Genomic DNA, 24,770 nt, shown 5'->3' on the forward strand with positions numbered 1-24,770 from the left:
TATAGGTTTATATTTGTATATACCACAACGAAAGTGTTTTGGCCACAGAAAATTCAGGATTGATGAAAATTGTGCTCTCCCAGTTTGTCGATAAAACTACGCCACCTGAAAATATTAATTCCAAAACGGTACAAGTGATGAACAAAATTCAAAGTTAATAAAATGAGATACACAAACTATGCCTTATTTAAAAAGGTGTGAAAGTGATAAACTTGTATAAATTTGTTTATTGAAGACAGAATCAAGTACTAACCAAAATTTTGAATACTTTTATTAGGGAGCTAAAAATATTTGAGTTGATCTTGTGTAAGAAATCATAATACTATTTTGATAATAGTCAAGAATTATCTAATGACATAAAGTCGTTAAATTTTTAGCAATGTCCTACTCCAACAGATACATATTACATATTCAAACTGTAAACAAATGTGATATTTTGGCCCTTTGAATGCAAAATGTATAGTTAATCCATGGGTTTGACATGTATCTAAGTTTAGCTTTGTTGAGTAGTGCTTTCAATATATTATGAGTATATAGGTAGGTTACTCTTATTCCACTATGAGTTTATATGTATATATATATATAGGTAGGTTACTCTTATTCCACTATGAGTTATATATATATATATATATATATAAACTCATAGTGGAATAAGAGTAACCTACCTATATACTCATAATATATTGAAAGCATATATATATATATATATATATATATATATATATATATATATATATATATATATATATATATATATATATATATATATATATATAGTCTACGTACATTATATACCTTGAAACTATTTTGCTTTCAAATTGATTGCAGCAATAATCGGCTTGGTTTTTATGATGGCTGATATTTGGTTTGATTCATTGGTAGCAAAATTATCCCACAATGCTAAGCTGATAACATCAAAACTGAAAGAAGTGTATAACAGTGTTAGATAATAGTAATGAATAAATAAAGTTCAGGAGAAATGTATTCGAAAAAACCTTTGATCAATCAATGTGATCTGACAGAAATCAACGTTATTTTTCCTTTTCTTGTTTTGAGATGTGTAACACGACTCCTACAACATATGCAAAAGAGAATCGATGTAAAAGGAGATTAAATAGAAGGAAATAAAGTAAGACATTAATTTGAAAAGATGAATTAACAGTTTATATTAAAGTAAATAATAAAGTACATACTTAATGCAGTTGTTGTGTCAACGAAATTCTTGCACAAATCGAGTGAAGTGAATTCGTACAATCCTTCCACCATAGCTGTGTTATCTTCTTGGACTTCATCAATTTTTGTGTCTCTTTTGAATTCGTATAATTTGTATGAAGGTTTCTCGTCTGCTACTATTGCATTTGAAACGTTATAGGTTTTACCCAGCTCTAGGGTGTTTTGTAGAGGTTCGATGTCGTGGTTGAATATTGTGCCTCTAATCTTGTTTGCCTTAAAAAGAATGTGTTACAAGTGTTAGTTTTATTAAAAAGTAAAGCTTAATTTTAAGAAGCGCTAACCTCATAATCAATTAACACTATGCTTTGGTGTCTCATTCCAGTTTTAGTATTTTTCTTCGGACTTTGTTTTTCAGCTACTGTTAATTTGGATGTCCATTGATGGTCTCTCGGTTTCAAGTCTTTGATTAATTGATGTGTCTTCATTGTTTGGGTTATTGGCAAATGAGGACGAACTGAGAAAGAAAAAAAAAATGGTATCATAGACGTTTAGTAAATAAAAATTAAAATATATGATAGATAAAGAAAAATATAGTATCATGTTTTATTGATATCTACTTCGTAGCTGATGTTTTTGGTCACATAGAAAGGAACAGATAAAAGTTACCGATTTTCCTATTGTTCTTCTTTCAGCACATTTCTTTGATGTTTACAAACTAACCATTATTTTCTACATTATGTGCTCATCCTAAGAAATCGACTCGTTGTGACCGAATACAGTATCAGCCAATCCAATCTAGAAACCATTTTTAATAATTTTGCTGCGAACCCATGACGTAGTTTAGAGATAATTTATTAAGGTCTTTTCCTCTCTCTCTCTTCTTTTGTTAACAGTTTGGACTCAAAACGTATATATGTTTGTAAATATAATCACAAATCACATTTAGAACCAGTCGAAAGTTATATAAACTAAAACCAGGTTAGTTTGGTTCCTCTACTAATGAATCTGTCGCCCATTTACTAAAAAGGAGTAGAAAAGTATTCCTTTTTTTAATAGCAAAAATAAAAGTTCAATGAAGACACGGAGATATTTGATACTAAGGTTAGATATAAAATTAAATCTCATTTTGTATTCTTAACATTTTCAACTTGTATAATGGTGAAAATAGTAAAGGTCTTATGGCCATAGAATTATATTCCGATAACTTTGATGTAAATGCACATTTTTTTTATTAGATAATATTTTATTTTCTATTTTATATGTAAGTAAATTTTATTTAAAAATTACAGAAAACTGATGAAAAACATATGATTTTTTTAGGTAATGAAATAAATACGAGTTGATAAAAGATAAATTTCTTATAAAATTAAAAGGGGAAAAAATTGAACGACTAAAATCTCAAAATAAAAGTTTAATGGAATAATTCTCACACCTATAATTCAGATATTATTAGAGATAAAAACCATTATTTCATTGTAAACACCTTACACCTTATGTAGAAAAAAAGAAACTGTTTTTTTTTTCTTCTTTCCTTTCTTAGTATTTCATTATTTATACCCTATAGATACATACTCGCTATCTGTTCGTTAGAATTTGAAGTTTAAGAAACTCATTCCATATTTCAAAATTAGGAGTGATGATAACGAAAATTCAATGGTTTGGCTACAATTTTCTTGCCTTTTTTTTCATTCTTACACTATCAGTATATATTTGAATTTTTTGTGATTTTTCTTTACTTTTGTCAAAATTTCATGTCATTTATTTTGCTTCATTTTAAGATATCAGAATATAATTCTATGGTCTAATTCCCACGATTTGGAAAATTCAAGCATAGGAAAAGGGTATGAGGTAAAAAAAACTGTTATTTTTTTTCGTTTTTTCTTTCTTAGTATTTCATTATTTATACCCTATAGCATAGATACAATTAAATACCATAGACATTGGCGCACCAATTAACAAGACAACCTTTTAACTTAGAAGAGATTTATTTAATTATTTATTTAAAACAAACAAGAAACTTAAAAGAGTTTTACATTGAAGAGAACTCATAACCTTGATCAAAACAGGCAGAAAGGGGAAGGTTTACAGGTTAGACATTGCAATTTGTGTTTTTACCTAAAATAGACTCAGAAATGCAATATCCAAGCAAATGAATATGGATGTAACTAAATAACATTTATTGTCCAAGATTTTATCCACCAGTGAAAAAAAAGACCCACTACCATCAACTTGAACACCACAAAAGCTGAGGGGTTTCTTTTTCATTCCGTTTTAGATGATCTGTTCATATACACTGTTTTTCTGATTGAGAATTTCATATGATTTTAAAAATAACAGGACCAAATCATGTAATGCAGAACAGTGCAAATAACATCTAAAACCACAAAACCCCGGTTATGTCTATCAGGAATATGATCATTCACCAAATATGTTGAGCATATCAGATTAAAAAAAATGTTAAGAGCATAAAGGCAAAAGCAGAAAGGTATAATTGGTTCATTTTTAAGATCGCACACATCATATATGACTGAAACTGCGAAACTCTTTAAATCTTGGTATTTGCAGGTTACAATAATGCCATGGACTACATCATAATTTAGCTATCAACTTCAAGAAACTCAAACATCCACACAAAAGAGTTCAAATATCAAAACTGTTCTAAATACCAACATTAATAGACGCATAGAATGTATGAAACGAAAAAAATATGTAACTACAGATAAATTTGAGTTATAAACGATAGAACGGGAATACTCTTTACAAAATGGCAGTGCCAAGAAATGTAGAGAAGAGTTACAAAACGGGAATACTATTTGTATTAAATTGTGACAATAACTGATAGTAATCAATGACAGCTTTAAAAAAAGAAACGCACATAAATGAAAGTTATAGAAAATTCATACTCATAAATGACACCTTTCCATTTTGACGTTTAATAGAATTCCATTTTGTTAATAGCATTCATCATAGAATTTATAGAAAATTCATACTCATAAATGACACCTTTCCATTTGAAATACATACATTTGTTTACCTGGCCGTCGAAAGTGATCGGATTGGCTTGCTAAGTGAACCTCTCTCTTTGAAAATCTTGTAAGACTAAAAAAATCTTGATGGCAGATCTACAAAACCATTTGTACATGGCATTCCGTGAAGCAGACATATGATAACAATCCACGACAACAGATCAAATTATATATCTCTGGTCTGAGGGCTGGGAAACATTCAATGATAATTACTTGGCTACAAATTACCGCCTAACAAGACATCATGTATTTAAATGCACATTGAACAAAGGAAATAGCCCTTCTAGTAGCAAAATATGCACAGTCGGTTGAGCTTTTTATTTGGTTGATCATATACTATGTACTATATACCTCACATCACATGTTGTAGCTTCTGGTTTGTAGAGTGGGCTTTTGTTTATTTATTATTATTATTATAAAGGAAAATACAGAACGTAATCTTTTTTCCCCTCCAACTCTAAGATCAGTTACAAAGTTGGCTTGTATTTTTTTTTTTTGGTGATAACTTATGGCCTTCAATGTATATATATTATATAGACACGCTTGTGAAAGCAAAGAGCTGGGCAAAGGAGCCGTGGATCGAACGTATCATGCTAGCATATTGTCTTTACTGGTTGAAGAATTGGCGCATAACATCAGCACAACAAGAAGAATAGGAAATTAATCCAGAAAAAGTAAATCTGTCAATAAGAAAATCTATACAATGAAAAATTTGCCATTACTTGCATTTGATCGCAATAGGAATAAGATTGATCATCACTCACCATGGGTAGAATAGGACTTCGGCTGACTCTCGGTGGCTAAAACCACAGATTTGTCTATCTATTGCAATCTGTAGAGGCAAAAGATGATCCATTAAGATCATGTTCTAAAGGGGGAAAAAGAGAAATTTACACATTTAGTAGATTGAGACGGCTTTCTACTCACCACGTCCACCACTGTGAAGATGGGAAAGACATCTACATTCTCCAATTTGTTAAAAAGCTCCATCTTACGATGCACACCCTGTTTGTAGAATTAAGACACAAGTTAATTACACGGAATAAGCAGAGAGCACAATCATTAACTTAAAAAAATCCAATCTTTGGCCTGGAAATCTACTCGACAAACAATTTAACACCAACAAATCTAGTCAATACAATAATAAAAAAAACCCGGATATAAGGCAATTCAGAATACCTAGCAGGACAATGGCACAGACTTGGAAGCCTGCAGAGTACTATTGCAGACAACTTCATCCTGCAAAACAATGCAAAACATTGAACTGTTACCAAAAAGCTAGCGAGTGAACGAGTTAGTCTCTAAGTAGTTAGTAAAGTTAGTGAGGGAGCGCGTTAGTCTGTTAGTAGTTAGTAATGTTAGAACCTTGAGCGGTGTCGTTAGGATGCATGTTACACAAATTTTCTGTTTGATGATAAAATTTTGGGATGGTCTCTCGGACCGTGAGAACCTGCGATAAAAAAAATAGAAATGTAAACGTAAATAGGGAAGCTTGGTTAAGAGGCAAATAGCCGTTAAAGTTGTAGAAAAGATTAGATTGAAAAATAACAACCTCTGTTTAGAGATGAATAACTAATTTACACACCAAATCTGAGAGAGAGGGAGAGAGACTTATGATATTCATAGAACTTAGATAAAAATAAAGTCAATGTAGACGAAAGCAAAGAAAAGATGAACACGATCTTCTCTGTTGTTTTGGAATAAGATGAGACTGGTGTATAAAGCCATTACTGTTCGAAGGTATGACATTCCTCAATCAACTGGGGTTCTTAGATTATACGTTCTTGTATGAACCCAGAAGATAATACACTAAAATAAGTTGGACAATCCCAGTAAATTAATTTGGTTGAAGTACAAAGAAGCCTTACTGAAATCGTTTCTCTCACTGAAACCATATCTGCTCTGCGTGAACTGATTCTTCAAACCAGAACCGTGGCCGAAAAGCGCACAATTTCATCATATCTCTGCACACGAAGAACAAAGTGGGACTTTATTAAGATTACGAAGAGAAAACGGAGAAGTTATATTTTTTTCACTGACTGGTGTGTAGAAACAAATAGCCCATCAGATTTTGCTTGGGTACAATAAACAAGAAGAAAACAAGAGTCTAAATTATGTTTATATTTACTTAGTATATGATGTTACCATGAAAGGAAATAAAAAAAAGCTCAAGAAGCCCGCCAGGTGTGGGCGAGTAGGCGAGCCCGGTCACGCGACGGTCCCGAAAGTTTCTGGAGAATCACGTTCTTGACATGGGCTCCGGTTGTTTCACCGCCACGGCTCGCTAGTTCCAGGTACACAAATTCTTAGATACACAAAACATCAAACACCATGTGGGCACTACACATATTTGAGAGATTAGACATTAAAGATCTTATAAGAAAAAAAAACAAAACAAATAGAGAGAGAGAGAGGGAGAGAGCTACCTTTGCAGCCAAGGACAGGGACAACAATGGCGATGGGGAATCGAGATCCTCTGTGGCCGCAAAAAAAAAAAAAAAATAGAGAGAGAGAGGGAGAGAGCTACCTTTGCAGCCAAGGACAGGGACAACAATGGCGATGGGGAATCGAGATCCGCTGTGGCCGCAAAAAACTCAAAACCTAGAATTTCATCTTTAAATTCGAGCAAGGAGAAAAACCTTTGCAGCCAAGGACAGGGACATTGAACGCGGGGATACAGCCGAAGATGACAAACATTGAAGAAAGGAAAAAAATTAAGTTAAAGAGACGCAACGCATACAGAGGGAGATGAAGGGCTGTGACGTTACGAAGCAATGCGTGTAGGCAGACGCAATTGTTGAGGAAAAAAAATAGATGGACGCAATAAAAACTATGACGTGGCATGATGTAATAGGTTAAAAAAGTTGTGAACAGTCAATGAATAGTGTTTTTGTGATTCACACTTATTATATTATATAGAATATAGATATGTTTATTGTTAGGGTTTGAGATTTCCGAGTCGAGTAAGAAGGATGTTATTCTCTGGCGATCCATCGAACCGGAAGCCAGTCGATCTGGGAGGTAGAAGGAACAAAGAGAGAGACAAACAGAAGCTTCTGGAGCAGACCAGGCTGGAGCGTGACCGTGCGGATCAAGAAACGGAATTTCGCTGCCACTACAATCCAGGTTTGTCTTTCCTTTCACTCCAATTATTTCATTTTTCTATTTTAGGCGTTCTTTTGTTGCATGGAAATATGAAGTTTGTGTATACTGTGAATGAAAAAAAAATGAACCATTAATCTTCTACACTTTTCCCACCATCCCTCTCTCCAACTTCTCATCTTCATCACCTTCAATATTTGTTCCATCAGATTAGTACACCATATCATTGTATATATATCTCTCTCTATCTTAAATAATCAATACGCACTTACTACTTAATTATCATTTACATATATATATCTCTCTATTTCTTTTCTTGTTTTTGCTGATACGAAAAAAAAAATTCTGATTTAATTCTTAGATAGAGCAAAATATAGAGTTTCTTTTGTTCGCGGTTTAATTTTTTCTTCATGTAACTCAGATGTTGTAACATGGAAATGGACCGATTTGAATCATTTGCAAAATTTTCGTTCATTAATTCCTGCCAAAATTAAATTTATATTTGGCAGGTATTGGGAACAAGTGTTTTTCCTTGATTTCAAATCGAAGGTCTGATGAAATCATCACTTAATATGGTTTTCGTATGAAGGATAGAGTCACGACGAACAATGTTCTATACTCTATCCTCGACGATAAACTCTCAACTCTTTCTTACCACAATTACAGGTTCGTACAACCACAACATAGTTTTCGACCTTGCTATCCAAATATGGGTTAGTAATTTGTTGCTTAGGTTCGGTGTTAGGTTTTTTAATGGTATTTTCTTTTCTTATGGTAGCCATGTTAGATATTATTTTTATTCTAATTTTATGGTTATGATGTTATGAAGCCTGATATTCAGCATCAACAACATATTGCTCGAGAACGAAAAGAAGTCCCGCTCGCTGCTTTCGGTTATCAAAGAGAAGATAAAGAAGAGAACCTAGGTCTGAGATAAAATACAGGTTTAGGTCTATGTTGAAGACTTGTTTTGTGAAAAGCAAGATCACCGTGGAAAGAGTATGGTCTTGGTCATAATTTTCTTGAAATTTATGATTCTTAAATAATTTTTGTTCCACTCATAATTAGGTTTGTTAGTTTCTGTTTTATGTGAGATTTTTTTGCTTGAATTTGAGAGTAAAATTTAAATAATTTATTATTTGTTTTGCTTGGTATATGGAACTTGAAGCGTAAGAGATCCCCAATGAAGAAGGAAGTTGCTACAGTTCGGAAGAAGATTCATACGATTGACTAAAGGTGTAGCCGCTAGGCAAGTTTTAACAACCACAGTAGTATCCAAGCTAATGGAGGTTAGTTCAGTAAGTGAGAAATTTGGAACTTCATTCTACTTTCCCTCTGAAAACATTTTAATGATTTGTCATTTTATTTTGTTTTCGGAATCCATGTGATGATGAATTCAATTAGGTTTGGGTTACGTGGATTTGAAAGTTTCTAGATGTTTATCCTCAATTTTAAGTCTTGGTTTACTTAGTCTTCATATTCGTTTTTGTTGGATATCCCTGCGATTTGTTTGCTTTTTTGTGTTCATATTTGACTGCTAGAACTAACATTTAGATACCTTAAAATATGTTTAATTGTTTCTCACCACATGACGCTAACTGCTAGAACTAACATTTTGATACCTTAAAATATGTTTAATTGTTTCGCATCACATGATGCTGAACAAATCCTGGCAGTTCCATGCAGAAAGCAACTCTTCGAAGACCGAATCATGTGGCACTTCTAAGTTAATGGAGAATAGTGTGTTAAAAGTGGATATCGACTCGCTCATGACTGATAAGAAGAAGCAAGCGAGGCATAACCAAACGAAGAAGGAAAATGGGTCTTTCCTTTGGTCTTCAAACCGGTCTCTGAAAGTTAAGATGTTCGTTGGGTAACTCTGTAACAATTGGCTTTCAATGACCTCTAACATGTGGAAAAAGAACACTGCGATGGAAGTAATTGGTTGTATTATTCGCAACCACGAGGGACATCTTGCCTCTGCGATCTCAGTGACGAAACCAACAACTCAAGCAAAAGGAAGCTGAAGTAAAGGCAATTTTATTTGGAGTGGAAACGGCTGCTGTGCTGAACTTCCGAAGAATACTCATCCAATCAGATCGCTAACAACCACAATCTCCGACTACTGAACTGGAGATGCTGGTTGACGAAGTCAAGAGCCTTCGCCACTATTTTGATGATTTAAGCTTCGTATTTATTCCCCGAAGGTGTCATGTACCTGCTAACAAGCTTGCTAAATTCTCTTGTAACCTGGATTGAATATACTCCTCCTTGGTTGTATTGTGATATTCTGTCAAATTTTCCCAAGTAATAGAAGTTGATAAAAAAATATTATTTAAGTGTGTTTAAGTAACTTGTTTGTGTTTTTTTTTACGAATGTGGTGATGACGGATTGAAGACTTTTTGCTTGAAATTCCTTTGATTCTCCTCTTTGTAATTTCATTACTTGTGTTTCATTCTAATTTATGTTAAATGTTATAAACGATCTATTCCTTCAAAAATGCCATTGAGAATTTGACATTAATTTGTTAATTAGGTTTTAGCTTACTCTCGCACCATTTTGGTGTAGCAGGATGGTGGAGGCCGTCAAGCTCATATGGCTTTGCAAAAAAAAAAAAAAAAAAAAAAGACCAAGATCGAAAACTCTAGGGACGAAGATTCAAATAAAACTATAATAACCACGTGCGTAGCACGTGTTACTATCTAGTGTATATATATATATATATGTATGTATATATATGTATATATATATATGTATGTATATATATATGTATGTATTTATGTCGCAGTATAATTGAAACAGTATTGTATATGAATATTGTTAACGTGTTTATCACTATTTTGTTTAGCAAAATTTGCGGCTGAAAATGTTTTTTTACGAGCAAACGGCTATACCCAACTTGATACCCGCTTAGTCAAGCAGTAAACGGGTATACACGTTACACGCGCGCAAAGAGATTTTGGAAAGTGCACGCCTTGCGTGTGTCATTGTCTGCGTGGGGTGATATGTTATTTATTTAAAAAAACAAAAAAAAAATAAAAACAGTCTCTTAATCGTGAAGAACACATAAAAAGGCAAAAATGGTAAAAATCGACGGTTGATAGTCATCAAAATCACATATTCAAATAGAGAATCCGGGATTCAGAGTTGCAATTCGAACACGGAATGAAATAATTTATTATTTAGTTTCAATTTAAGGCTATTTTTATTTCAAAATTGGGAATTTGGAAGTTAGGATACTAGTTTGGATTTTATTCGGTTTTTCATATATAAGAGTTAATATCAATGAAAGGGAAATTTGTGACACTGTTATCCATATCAACGTATAATTTCGTCATTTTAACTAAACAGAAGGTATGAATTCGGCATTTTTGAAAACCAAAGGTTAAACTCGACATTTCACTAAAAACGCAGGGTATATATGTGTTATTTTTCCCTTTTTTTATAGTACTTAGTACTCTGCAAGAAAAAAATAGGGAGAAAGAAAGAGTTAAATATGTTATTATATTATATAAAATATGAATGATTTTTATGAAGAGAAGAATGAAAGCGAGAGATAGAGAGATGTTTGTTATTATGGCCTGTGGGTCCAATTTCAATTTCCCATATTTATATAACAATAATTTACAACAATATACATATTTTAAGTATTCTATATAAAGTTTATGAGCAATGATTGTTGATGTCGGAAATTGAACTCTCAACAATCACAAATGAAAACTATATAAATATTAAAGTGTTTATTCAATTTTTATTAAATGGGATCTCAGAAAACGTCGTAATTGAAACTAAATTAAACGCAAAATAAATGAGAAATGAATACCGATCAGAAGAAACTTTTAACGAAAGAATATATAATTAGCATGGCAGAAGTTGAAGCAGCTATTCAAGAAATGTTTCAGGCACCCCATATTTAAGTTAGTCACAACTGAGCAACGAATGAAGTTATCACTTGTTGCAGCTTACTTTTATTTGAATATTAGATGATATTTTGAAATGGGCGCGATAACTTTCGTTCTTGCATCGAGGAGTACAGAGGTTTTTACTTTTGACTGTTGCTTTAGTTTTGAAATGTTTGATTTCGGTCAATGTTTATTTGTGAAAGTAAATTGAATTTGGGCGCTTTTGCAGGTGATGAAAAGTTGTTCAAAATTTAGTAAAATTTTCTCGACTGCTATGGTGTATGAGCTATATCAAACGGGGATGGGTGAAACTACCTTTGAAAAGGTCAACCTTTCACTTTCTACCTAATAACACTGCATGTTCATTACTTTTCACTTCTGTATTTTGTTCATTCCCAAAATTAATAAGTAAATATATTTTTACAATTTCAGTTGGCAATGGCTGTCACACGTCTCTGTACAAACAACAGAGAAACATTTCCAGGGCACGATACACTCTTAAAACTTGGGGTAAGTTTGATGATGATAAGTTCTCGAAGAGAAGCTACAAAAAGCTCAGAAATTACGGATAACAGGCATTCCATATATTTACGAAATATACGACCACTCTCTTTTTTATTCTTTTCAATGTATGCCTATTTCAGATGAGTGTTTATGAACAGTGTATCTCAAATTCAGTCGTTTAGGCCAATTTTTATATATTTAATATATAAAAACATTTCGGCTGGTGTAAGCTCGGTGAATGCCGGATTATTCTATGCGGATCCGGGGAAAAGCTCAGGTTGCAAAAGTTGCAACTCAACTTCTCAAGGTTTGTGCCTAAGTTCTACAACACCTCTTATATTTGAGATTTATGTTGCTTCAATAATGTTCCTTTTGTTTTTTTGCTTGATTGTAGTGATGATGTCGCATTTGCTCTGAAAGATAGTAAGGAGATATCTTGGTCGTCCAAGTATCTATGATATACAAGCTCAACCCAAAAAAAAAAAAAAAAAATTGCAAGGGAATATTACTCAAAAGGAAAATTAAAAAAAAAAATTGATTGGAGGTCAGAGACATATATTTGTTGGAATAAAGTTAATATATATTATTTATTAACATGTGGATGGCTGATTTTGTTTGCAAAAAATCGGACCTAAGGTGAATGAGAAATTGACAAGGTCGAGCTGGACGAAGTGACGAAGTGACTAAGTCATTCTATCCAGCTCGACTAGGTAGGCTGGGCGAGGTCGAGCTGGACGAAATGACGAAGTCATTTCAGCTCGACTAGGCTAGGTCGACTGGACGAAGTGACGAAGTCATTCCAACTCGACAGGGGCAAGGCCAACGTACTCGAAGTGACGAAGTCATTCTAGCTCGACTGGACGAGCTCGACTGGACGAGCTCGACCAGACGAGCTCGACTGGACGAGCTCGACTAGACGAAGTGACGAACTATACGTTTGAGAATTAAAGCCAACAGTTTGTGTGCTTTAATTCAATGGTTTTGAGCTTTAAATGCGCATTATGGCTATATAATAATGCCATTAAGGCGGAAAAAAAACGTTGGACTGTTCGCTTGGTTTGAATTCAGAACGTTGTATTAACTGGGAGTTATAACCTGCGTTAATGAGTTTATTGCTGGACGTTTTGAACTTCAAACCATCGTAGCCTCTAAGCCTTGGTCGCCTATATAAGTGAGACTTAGCTCTCTCATTCAGAAGAGACATAGATACTCTTTCTTTCCCAGAAAATTCTTTTTGTCGTGGTGATATTTTCTCACAGGTTTAAGTTCGCCGAAAGAGTCAAGTCTTTGGTGCTAGGCTTGCCTCTGCTAGTCGTTGTATCCTGGGAGGCTTTCGCTCAAGTATTCCAAGCATCCGTGGGAGGGCGATAAAAGCTTCAAGGAGACCGTCCAACGGGCCTCGGCTTTTTCCGTTTTGTTTTTCCGGTTCAAAGGTTTAACCGGGTTTTTATTTTGTAATTATTTTACGATTATTTTTTCCTTTCCATGCAACTTGTCTTATGTCATTTACGTCAATATTATTTGTAATATTGCTAACAATCTTGAAGCTTTTAATCAGTTTATGACAGGTTGCGTGAAGGAAGGGAAAATAATTGTTTTTCATTATTTTTCCGGTTTTGTTCTGGAGCTTACTGACTTGTGATTTTTCTTTTGTAGAAAATATGACTAACGTGAACGACAACGACTCGATGAACATGAATGTTGGAGGGAACGTCGGTGACAATCCCTCCTTGGTGAACACCCCGCCAAACCTGATCAACATCGGCCGGCTATGGCCGGGAACGCACCCGCGGGTCTCGTTCAACCGATGGCAGGTTTGGGCCTAGATGGTCCGAACATGGGTGTGGCTCGAGGGCCTCCCACGGTGATGCCGGCCGAGAGGCCTGGGAAGTTTGACGGACTCAACTTCAAACGGTGGAAACAAAAGATGGTTTCTTTTTGACAACCATCGGACTTGCTCGGTTTTTGACCGAAGATCCTCCGGCCACTCCTCGTGAGGGTGAAGCCGACCCACAAGTGCTTCGTGCCTATGTGGGGTGGAACGAATCCGACTACTTATGTCGAAACCACATGTTAAATTGTCTCGCCGTCTCTTTATACAACCTGTATAGCTCAAAAGTCTCGTCTAAAGAGCTTTGGGATTCGTTGGATCGCAAGTACAAAATCGAGGATGCAGGCTCTAAGAAGTACATTGTGGGTCGCTTCCTAGAGTACAAAATGGTGGACACAAAGACCGTGGTGAGTCAAGTGCAAGAGCTTCAACTCATTTTCCATGAGGTTCAAGCCGAGGGAATGACCATTAGCGAGTCGTTCCAAGTTGCCTCCGTAATAGAGAAGTTGCCACCGGGGTGGAAGGAGTTTAAGAACTACCTCAAGCACAAGCGAAAGGAGATGAGTCTTGAGGACTTGGTTGTTCGCCTCCGTATCGAGGAAGACAACCGAGGCTCCGATAGAAGACTAAGAACCGTCTCCGAGCGAGCTAATGTCGTCGAACATGGCGAGAACTCGAAGGGGAAGAAGCACGCCCACCAACTTGGTGTCAAGGGAGGGACGTTCAAGAAGAAGCACCAACAAAAGATTGTTGGTAAATGCTTCAATTGCAACAAAGTTGGTCACCGAGCTGCCGATTGTAGAAAGTCAAAGAAGAAGAAGGAGGCCACTGTAGTGGAGGATGATAATGAGTTGCTGTGGTCTCCGAGGTCAACATGATTGACTCGAACCCGAAGGAGTGGTGGCTGGACACTGGAGCTACCCGCCACATCTGCGCTGACAAGAACTCATTCTCCACCCTTGAGCTGCTAGGAGATGGAGAAAAGTTGTTCATGGGCAACTCTGCCACCTTTGAAGTCAAGGGGGAAGGTGAAGTCTTCTTGAAGATGACCTCTGGGAAGGAGTTGAAGCTCACCAAAGTTCTCTACGTGCCTGATATGCGGAAGAATCTTATCTCTGAGACTGTGCTGGATAACCATGGTTTTAGGATGGTGTTAGAGTCTTAAAAACTTGTATTGTCTAAGAATGGCATGTATGTGGGCAAGGGCTATGTCAAGAATGGCATGGTCAAAATGAATGTAATAGCCATCAAGGCAAAAGATATGAATAAAAGTTCTTCTTCCGCTTATATGATTGAGTCGTCTAATTTATGGCATGGTAGACTAGGTCATGTAAATTATGACACACTGAGAAAATTGATTAATTTGGAGTGTATTCCAAAGTTTAATATTGACTCAAATCATAAATGTGAAATTTGTGTTGAAGCAAAACTCACGAGAACATCCTTTCATAGTGTTGAAAGAAGTAATGAATCTCTCGACTTAATCCATACTGATTTATGTGATTTAAAGTTCATGCCCACGAGAGGTGGTAATAAATATTTTTTTACTTTATTGATGATTGTACAAAATATTGTTATGTATATTTGCTTAAAAGCAAAGATGAAGCAATTGAGAAATTTGCTATATACAAATTGGAAGTTGAGAATCAACTTAATAAGAAGATTAAGAAAGTGCGAAGTGATCGAGGAGGTGAATATGTTGAACCATTTGGTGTTTTTTGTGAACAACATGGAATTATTCACGAAGTCACTCCACCTTATTCTCCTCAATCAAACGGCATGACCGAACGTAAGAATCGCACTCTCAAGGAAATGATGAATGCGATGTTGTTAAGTTCTGGGTTACCCCAAGAAATGTGGGGGGAAGCGATCTTGTCTGCAAATTATCTTCTGAACAAGATACCCCAAAAGAAGGAGGATAAGTCTCCGTCTGAGCTATTTATAGGAAATAGACCTTCCTATAAATACTTACGAATGTGGTGGTGCTTGGCCAAAGTAATGGCTCCCGCTCCAAAGAAAATGAAGATAGGACCAAAAACTGTAGATTGTATCTTCATTGGGTACTCACACCATAGTAATGCATATAGATTCCTTGTGTATGACTCGAAAAACCCCGATATACACAATGATTCGATTATAGAATCTAAAAATGCTTCGTTCTTTGAACATATATTTCCTTATAAGTCTAAGGAAGATGAACCGAGTTCATCAAACCATTTTCTTGAAGATATTGAGGAAATAACTCAAGATAATGATGAAGAGTCCGAAGAAGAGATAGAGTCTGAGGGACTTAGACGAAGCAAACGAGCGAGGGTAGAAAAATCATTTGGTTCTGATTTTTTCACCTATATGCTGGAGGCTCCACCTCTAAATTATAAAGAGGCTGTGAACTCTGTTGAGGGTCACTTATGGAAAGAAGCCATAAGAAGTGAAATAGTATCATGCAAAACCACACTTGGGAGTTGGTTGATCTTCCTCCTGGAAGTAAAACGCTTGGATCTAAGTGGATCTTTACGAGGAAGATGAAAGTCGATGGCTCAATTGATAAATATAAAGCACGACTGGTAATCAAAGGGTATAAACAACAAGAGGGTGTTGATTACTTTGATACTTATTCTCCCGTGACGAGAATAACTTCTATTAGATTGATAATTACAGTTGCTGCATTACGCAATCTTGAAATTCATCAAATGGATGTAAAAACAGCATTTCTTAATGGAGATCTCGAAGAAGAGATCTATATGAATCAACCTGAGGGTTGTATTGCACCTGGACAAGAAAAGAAAGTCTGTAAACTAGTCAAGTCACTTTATGGCCTTAAACAAGCCCCAAAGCAATGGCATGAGAAATTTGACAATGTTATGATGTCAAATGGATTTAAGATCAACGAGTGTGACAAATGTGTGTACATTAAAACCACTGAACATTTATATGTGATTCTGTGTTTATATGTAGATGACATGCTCATAGTGGGGAGTAATGATCGTATGGTCCAATCCACAAAAGATATATTGGACTCAAAGTTCGATATGAAAGATCTGGGAATTGCTGATGTAATTCTGGGGATCAAGATTACCCGAACACCCAATGAGATTGTACTGGATCAAACACACTACGTTGATAAAATTCTAGACAAGTTTGGAAAGGACGACTCTGGAGTCTCGAGAACTCCTATAGACATTAGTCAACACTTGTCTAAGAATAAAGGTGAAAGCATCTCTCAAATTGAATATGCTAGAGTGATAGGCAGTCTCATGTACTTGATGAGTTGCACGAGACCGGATTTAGCCTACACCGTGAGTAGACTAGCTCGATATACGAGTAATCCAAGTGCTGAACACTGGAAAGCAATCGTAAGAGTATTAAGGTATCTACGATTCACTCATGATTATGGTCTACACTACACGAGATATCCTAAAGTAATTGAAGGTTACACTGATGCAAGTTGGATATCTGATATTCAAGATTCGAAAGCCACGAGTGGTTATGTATTCACTCTGGGAGGTGCGGCCATATCTTGGAAATCCTCCAAATAAACTGTGATAACTAGATCCACGATGGAATCTGAGTTTGTAGCATTGGATAAATGTGGGGAAGAAGCCGAATGGCTAAGGAACTTTGTGGAGGATATTCCTAATTGGACAAAACCTATGCCTGCAATATGTGTATATTGTGATAACCAATATGCTATTAGTAGGGCACATAATGTGATGTATAATGGTAAGTCTAGACATATCCGTCGAAGACATAATACCATTAGACAACTTCTCTCAACTGGAGTCATTAGTATTGACTATGTTAGGTCCAAAGAGAATATTGCGGATCCGCTAACCAAAGGGTTAAATAGGGACCAAGTAGAGAAGATATCCAAAGGAATGGGGCTAAAGCCCATGGCAAATAAAGCCAAGCCAAAGGAAACCCAACCATGGTGACTGGAGATCCCAAGATCTTGGTCCAAAGGGACAACTTAATTGTCAAAGGCTATGTGAGGTCACTGTGGGGGAAAACCTCAAGTCTTATTCCTATATTAAAACAGTGACTCCCGTACGAGGTTAAGCTTAGAGCTTTTAATGATTCTATGAAATCGGATTGTTGAGATTCCGAATGAGTAATGCGGGATTACTCTTGATAAAAGAATCACCTATGTGAGAGAGAAGTGGGGCCGCTTCAACGGAGAATTAATTGGGCTTAATTCTTTAGAAACTCTTGCAGAACCAGGCTGATGTTCAGGGCCAAAATGAACATAACCATGAGAACTGAACCTGTGTCAGGGAAATATCAGTGGGGGATATGTGTATAATTTATTCAAAATGGCTAACAGTTCAAGGACAACGTGTCTACTGAGTAGTCAGTAAAGATGGCATATCTTTCCGAGGGAAGGTTCAAAGGCTGTGCCTACCTATCCTTTACTGATATTGACCGTAGAATCTATCACCACATCGAGTCGTGTCTTTATAATTGTCGTCTCAATTTCATTCATGTGGGGGATTGTTGGAATAAAGTTAATATATATTATTTATTAACATGTGGATGGCTGATTTTGTTTGCCAAAAATCGGACCTAAGGTGAATGAGAAATTGACAAGGTCGAGCTGGACGAAGTGACGAAGTGACTAAGTCATTCTATCCAGCTCGACTAGGTAGGCTGGGCGAGGTCGAGCTGGACGAAATGATGAAGTCATTTCAGCTCGACTAGGCTAGGTCGACTGGACGAAGTGACGAAGTCATTCCAGCTCGACAGGGGCGAGGCCAACGTACTCGAAGTGACGAAGTCATTCTAGCTCGACTGGACGAGCTCGACCAGACGAAGTGACGAACTGTACGTTTGAGAATTAAAGCCAACGGTTTGTGTGCTTTAATTCAATGGTTTTGAACTTTAAATGCGCATTATGGCTATATAATAATGCCATTAAGGCGGAAAAAAACGTTGGACTGTTCGCTTGGTTTGAATTCAGAACGTTGTATAATTAACTGGGAGTTATAACCTGCGTTAATGAGTTTATTGCTGGACGTTTTGAACTTCAAACCATCGTAGCCTCTAAGCCTTGGTCGCCTATATAAGTGAGACTTAGCTCTCTCATTCAGAAGAGACATAGATACAGCCGAAAATCCATTGATTCCCCACTGTTTCCAAATACTCTCTCTTTCCCAGAAAATTCTTTTTGTCGTGGTGATATTTTCTCACAGGTTTAAGTTCGCCGAAAGAGTCAAGTCTTTGGTGCTAGGCTTGCCTCTGCTAGTCGTTGTATCCTGGGAGGCTTTCGCTCAAGTATTCTAAGCATCCGTGGGAGGGCGATAAAAGCTTCAAGGAGACCGTCCAACGGGCCTCGGCTTTTTCCGTTTTGTTTTTCCGGTTCAAAGGTTTAACCGGGTTTTTATTTTGTAATTATTTTACGATTATTTTTTCCTTTCCATGCAACTTGTCTTATGTCATTTACGTCAATATTATTTGTAATATTGCTAACAATATTCAATTTTGTTATTCATTATTCTTGTTTGTTGTTGTAAACTTGTAGAACAAACAAACTGATCATTTTTTCATTCGACGCTGTAATGCTCACATTATACAAACAAAGAGAACTGTAATAGATTAGACTGAAACTAGCAGTATTAACCGCAAAGTAAACCAACAAATCCTCATACGATATCAATACTGAAATTTAATAAAAAAAAAAGTATATAAAAGAAACAGTTATTCAATCATAGGTCTCAGACTCTCAGTTTAAGAAATAACCACTGATTCACACACCAGCAAAAAAAAAAAAAACAGATCCAACAAGTACTTATTTTATCTAAAAATAAAAATAATAAAATCCAAGCAATAATGAATCCGAAAAGAGAATCCGGTTGCAACAAACAAACAATAGTGAAGAACTAAGGATGATGAGCAGCGAAGAAGACCGGAGCTCCAACGCCATAATAAAGTCCGTTGGCGAGTGGACAGTAATGAGGGGCTCCGGTAGAAGCACCGCAAGGGCAATCTGGGTAGAAGTAGTAATAGTAGTTCCCGTAATAATATTCCACGTTCTGGTGGACGATCGGAACCGGCACGGCGGGGACGAACGCCGGCGCCGGTTCTCTCGGCGTAGCCCTCGTGACCTCAACTGGCTTGCCCTTTATTGTGTGAAAGCGGTCTCGGAGCGCCGCCGCGACGGCCTCGTCGGACTCGAAGCTGACGAAGCCGAATCCACGTGGCTTCTTGCTGACCTGGTCGGGGATGATGACGTGGTCGGTGATGGTCCCGAACTTGGCGAAGTAGTCGTGAAGCTCGTCCTCGGTGAGTCCCTCCGGCAAACCGCCCAAGAAGAGTTTCTTGCTCTGTGGAAGATCGCGATAGTTGACCTTCTTCTTCTTCCTCTCCGCCGATACTTCTGCTCTCACCTCAGCCTGATAATAATAATAATAAAGATTTACATGCATGTATTCGAAAAAAAAACTAATTAATGAGATTTATGTGATCGATAAAATAAATTAATTACCGCGTTAGAGCTCTCGGCTAGTTCAGTTAAGCCTAACAAAGACTTGAGTTTAGACTCGATCTCCATAACATGTTTGGAAACACACTTCATTTTTTTTTTTTTTAATGTTTTTATGTTTTTTTTATTTACGTGAATATGCTGAGCCCTATGTTTATATAGACAATATTAGTCGGATTTCTACTCCTTCTCCGATTCTTTAGAATTTCACTATTAGTCGGATTTCTAATTAGACGCGTTTAATTAAACAAAGAGATACCCTACTTTGACATGTGTACACTGAATATTTCTAAGTTAAATTGTTTCTAACAATTTCAATTTTAATTTCTTATTCATATATATATATATATATATATATATATATATAGGGGATTCTCCGTCCTCATTGACGAGTCGAGCCTCACCGGTGATGGCCTCCTCCGAGAGCCCCTTCGTACTCTCCGGCACCAAAGTCCAGGACGGCTCTTGCAAGATGATGATGACCACCGTCGGGATGAGAACTCAGTGGGGAAAATTAATGGCGACTCTCAGCGAAGGCGGCGACGATGAAACATACACAGAGCTTGAAGACACAAGTAGGGCCTTTGTTCATCACTCACTCTTCATTTACTTTCACGGTCTCGCTTTTATCAACTGAAATTCTTTTGTTTGGTCAGAGTGTTGGAAGATTACTATCGCGGGGCTCACGATATTCCAGGCCGGATACTTGCTTCTTTGTTTCGGGATAACGCGGGTTAACAACACACACACACACACATTGTTCTTCTTTATTAATTTTGTAAGATGCATTGATTTTGAATAGTATTATCGATATGATATATGCGTATACAAGCAAAGCAAGGCAAGTGTCTAAACATGTAATATATATTACTCGAAATCAAAACAGAAACTGAGTTTTCGAGTAATAAGTGAAATCATGTTTCTAACTACTAACCACATCAATCTGATATAAAATTGTCACATTTCAGGACTAAACATATGAACACTGGTTTAAATATTATTTGGTTAATGCTGTGAAGAACAGTGTCGTCCAGGCTTGCTGCGAAAACGACGAGGTTCTCATCCACATCGGACGGCCTAAAATAGCTCTCCGATGAACAACAATGTAAGCCGAGTTCAACCTAGCAGTGGACCCACGTTAGCTTACACAATCACCAAAAACATATCGCAGACTGAGTGAAAACGGAAGCACACAAAATAAAATTAAATGCTATTTTACGCAAACAGTCCCTGAACTATTATGGAAATGGCATTTCGGTCTCTAAGCTATTTTTGGAGCAAAACAGTCCTCAAAGTATTGATTTTGCATCATTTAGTCCTGTGCGTAAAATAATAAAAAAAGAATGAATGACATATTTTCCCCCTGAATTATAGCTTTTGTAACAATTTGCCCCTTATAATATAAAAACTCGATATTTACTCCTCAATATCATGTTTCGTATCATTATAGTCCTTCTGATAATTATAAAATCAATCCGTCAGTTAAATATGCGTCCTTTTAAAATGCCCTTTATCTTTTAAAAGAAATGAAAAAATAAAAATAAAAGAATCAAATAATATCTCCTCTCCACTACCCATCTCTCTCTCTCTCTCTCTCTCTCTCTCTCTCTCTCATCTGTGCGTAGAAGCAGACATGGTACAGCAGAAGCTAAGATGGGCGTACGAATCTCAACCACGAAGACAACCAGAACCCCTTTTGGATGGACTGTTTTACCTCCAGACCAATTTTAATTTATAAACTTCGGAGTTGGTCTCTGGCTAAAAAAAAGCTCCAAACAAGCTTCAATGGCGAATCCCCTTCGCTAAAAAAAAAAAAAAAAAAAAATTCAACCAACATTGGATTCAACATTGGTTCGACAGATCTCCTCCTGAAATTGGCACCGCAGCTCGGGAGCGGAGAACTCGACGGCGACGATCCATATCGCAATGACGTTGGACGCCACGTACATCCGCGGATCCGTCGCCGACGTGCTCTCGGTCCTCCATGATCTCCTCTTTTGTCTGTCGCCGCATCCTTCCCTGCCTCCGTCCGCCGCGTCATCTACACCGGCGTCATGGTCCGACGATGTGGATGCCGTCGAGCACCGCTGGAACCAGCACGGCCTCGGCAGATTTGACTCCGACTAGTCTTGCGGAGTCGAGAGGATTCCGATGCTTAATTTATGTGATTGAAGACAAAGAAGACGTCATATGAGGGAGAGAGATCTGAACTTTGCTGTAAGAGTGAGATTTTGTATTCACAGTGATGTTTATTCAATAAATGGAATCGCATATATAAATTAGTGTATTTAAAAAACCAAAGACTATTTAAATTAGTGTATAAGTAGACCGTGTGTGGTGTGTTTTTCTATATGTACATATTTATACATTTGAATAATATAAACGGAAAGAAAATATTATATTGTATTTGTGTGTGTCTGTATATGTATGTACTATGTATAAGAAAATATTGTATTGATTTGTGTTTGTGGTTTACGGAGAGAGAGCTTAAAAAAACTAATAAAAATGATAAGTTTACCAAAATGTCCTTAATTTTATTGTCACGTGAGAGACACATGGTCAGTTTGACTGACGGTTTGATTTTATAATAGACAGAAGGATTATAATGATACGAAATATGATATTGAGGGGCAAAAATCGAGTTTTTATATCACAGGGGGCAAGTTGTTACAAGGGCTTTAATTCAAGGAGGAAACATGTCATTTATTCATAAAAAAAGTCAACACCTAAATAACTTAAAATATATTTATTATATAAAAAACTAAAAAGCCAAAGCATAATTTGTGAGGGATTAGAATATATACTTATCTGTATCAGGTGTAGCCAATGGATCATCTGATTCTTCTGTGTGTTCAACTATAGGGACTGCTGCCATATCTTGAACACCTTCCAGCTGAAACAAACAGATGAGTTCGATATGGAATCAGAAGAAAAGTGGCGGCTCCGTAGGCATACATAGAAGGGTCTTGAGTAGCAGCATAAGAAGCAGCATCGTAGCCTTGGCCGTACCCGTAATACGCGCTCCATTGATTTGGATCCACTTGCTGACCCCATATTTGAAGCCGTATCCTATGAGAAATTCGGTAACATTTTTAGGTTGTAATTAGATATATACGTTAGTTTATAATTCGATTACAAACCAGCTGATACTCTGATGAATTCCAATGTGAATCTAGTAACTCGTACAACCGAGGTCATCACCGACAAAGAAAGATTCCAGCAGCTTGTAGGAAAACTCATCTATCCCACTCACACTAGATCATACATCGGATTCGCAGTGAGTATGATCAATAAATTCATGAGTAATCCCTCGAAAACTCACATTAAAGCAGTCATGCGAATTCTCCAATATCTCAAATCTGCTCCAGGAACGGGTCTCTCCTTCAAGAAAAGAAGCAATCGAGGCATCGAAGTTTTTACTGATGCAGATTGAGCAGGGTGTGTCCTAGGTCGAAGATCGACATCAGGCATGTGCACCTACCTATGTATGGGAGAATCTCGTCACGTGGTGTAGCAAGAAACAATCTGTAGTCTCGCGAAGTAGTGCTGAAGCCGAACTCAGATCATTAGCGAATGGAGTGTGTGAAGGCATATGGTTGAAGAGGATTCTTGACGACCTCAAGATAAAGTCCGAAGGATCTATCACGTTTCTATACGACAATCAAGCGGCCCTCACCATTGCTAAAAATCCAGTTCATCACGACACAACCAAGCATATCAATCGAAATGTGTAAGTTCTTTACTGCTTTCATAGTTGCAAGTTATTGGGATAGGTTGTGTGATAGTTTCTTTTTCGGCAACTGACTTATCAGTTTCAGGAATTTGCTTGTCAGGTGCTGAAAGCTTCGTGACTGTTGGAAAATCCTTCTTTTCAACCTCGTCACGAACTTCATGGCTTGGTTGTAAATTCTTTCAATGAACCTTCATCTCAGATGCCTCTTTTGATCTTACATTGTGTTCCTTATGCCTGAAAAATTATGCTTTCTTTTTCTCGCCAAATTCTTTCACTCCATCTTCTTCTTTGCCCATTTTAACTTTCATATCATTCCATGATTTCGCCTTAACTGATCTCATAACTCTCTTAGCCTTGTGTTATGCTCGTGAATCTCTTCATTCTGCACCAAAATCTCCGAACAATTTGCCTTCTCAACATCTTTCTTGGATTCATCTACTGTTATTAATTCAAAAAATTTAGTTGCTTCTTTCCATGATTTCTGAAACTGTATGTATTTCTTCTACTCTTCTATATAAACCTACCTACATGAATCAAATCCTAAAGAACACAACCAGTCACATGAAATGAGAAATTTTACACAGCGAAAACGGAATTCGCTTTCGAAAACGACAAACCACAATGAGGAACGAGAAATCAATTAGAAATCTAAGACATTATTCGGCGAAAATGGAAAGAAGTACCAAGCGTGGCGAGCTGAGACTTCTTGGTAGAGGAACCGACGGAGTAAGAAGGAGATGAACCACCACCGGCGCGGTCCTTCTTATCCTTGGCAGCGGTGGAGTGAGATGGCGCGGTGGAAGTTTTTTAGGGGCTAGGGCTCAATCACTCAGAAAAACCCCATACGCAAGTTCTTAATAGCAGTTTTTTTTGCTCGAATCTTAATAGCAGTTTAAAAGAAGAAGACGATTGAGAATCGAATGAAATTGGATGTAACTGAAACTGACGGGTCGTCGGGGTATTTGGTTAAAAATCTTGTGAACAGTAAATTCGGATTCTGACTTATAATTAGCATTTTAAAAG

General features: G+C 36.7%; 1 protein-coding gene and 2 long non-coding RNA genes across 3 annotated transcripts; 2 read left to right on the forward strand and 1 right to left on the reverse strand.

The window, feature by feature from the left end:
• Positions 1-5,134: 5,134 nt before the first annotated feature.
• Positions 5,135-5,650, reverse strand: LOC149407434 (uncharacterized). Its single transcript, XR_016296799.1, has 3 exons — positions 5,565-5,650; positions 5,379-5,438; positions 5,135-5,204 (listed from the first exon to the last, which is right to left on the reverse strand). It is a non-coding gene; the product is annotated as an uncharacterized LOC149407434 (long non-coding RNA).
• A 5,518-nt stretch (positions 5,651-11,168) lies between these two features.
• On the forward strand, positions 11,169-12,077 carry LOC149407435 (uncharacterized). The gene is made up of 3 exons (XR_016301754.1): positions 11,169-11,340; positions 11,434-11,529; positions 11,637-12,077. It is a non-coding gene; the product is annotated as an uncharacterized LOC149407435 (long non-coding RNA).
• An 11,091-nt stretch (positions 12,078-23,168) lies between these two features.
• On the forward strand, positions 23,169-23,748 carry LOC149407436 (uncharacterized). The gene is made up of 3 exons (XM_089620124.1): positions 23,169-23,291; positions 23,383-23,452; positions 23,546-23,748. The coding sequence occupies exons 1-3, from the start codon at positions 23,169-23,171 to the stop codon at positions 23,746-23,748; spliced, it is 396 nt and encodes a 131-aa protein (XP_089476250.1).
• Positions 23,749-24,770: the final 1,022 nt, after the last annotated feature.

This window comes from Urtica dioica, chromosome 1 (genome assembly GCF_054948205.1).
Source record: "Urtica dioica subsp. dioica isolate 48M chromosome 1, U.dioica_male_clone48M_v1_H2, whole genome shotgun sequence".
Taxonomy (NCBI): domain Eukaryota; kingdom Viridiplantae; phylum Streptophyta; class Magnoliopsida; order Rosales; family Urticaceae; genus Urtica; species Urtica dioica.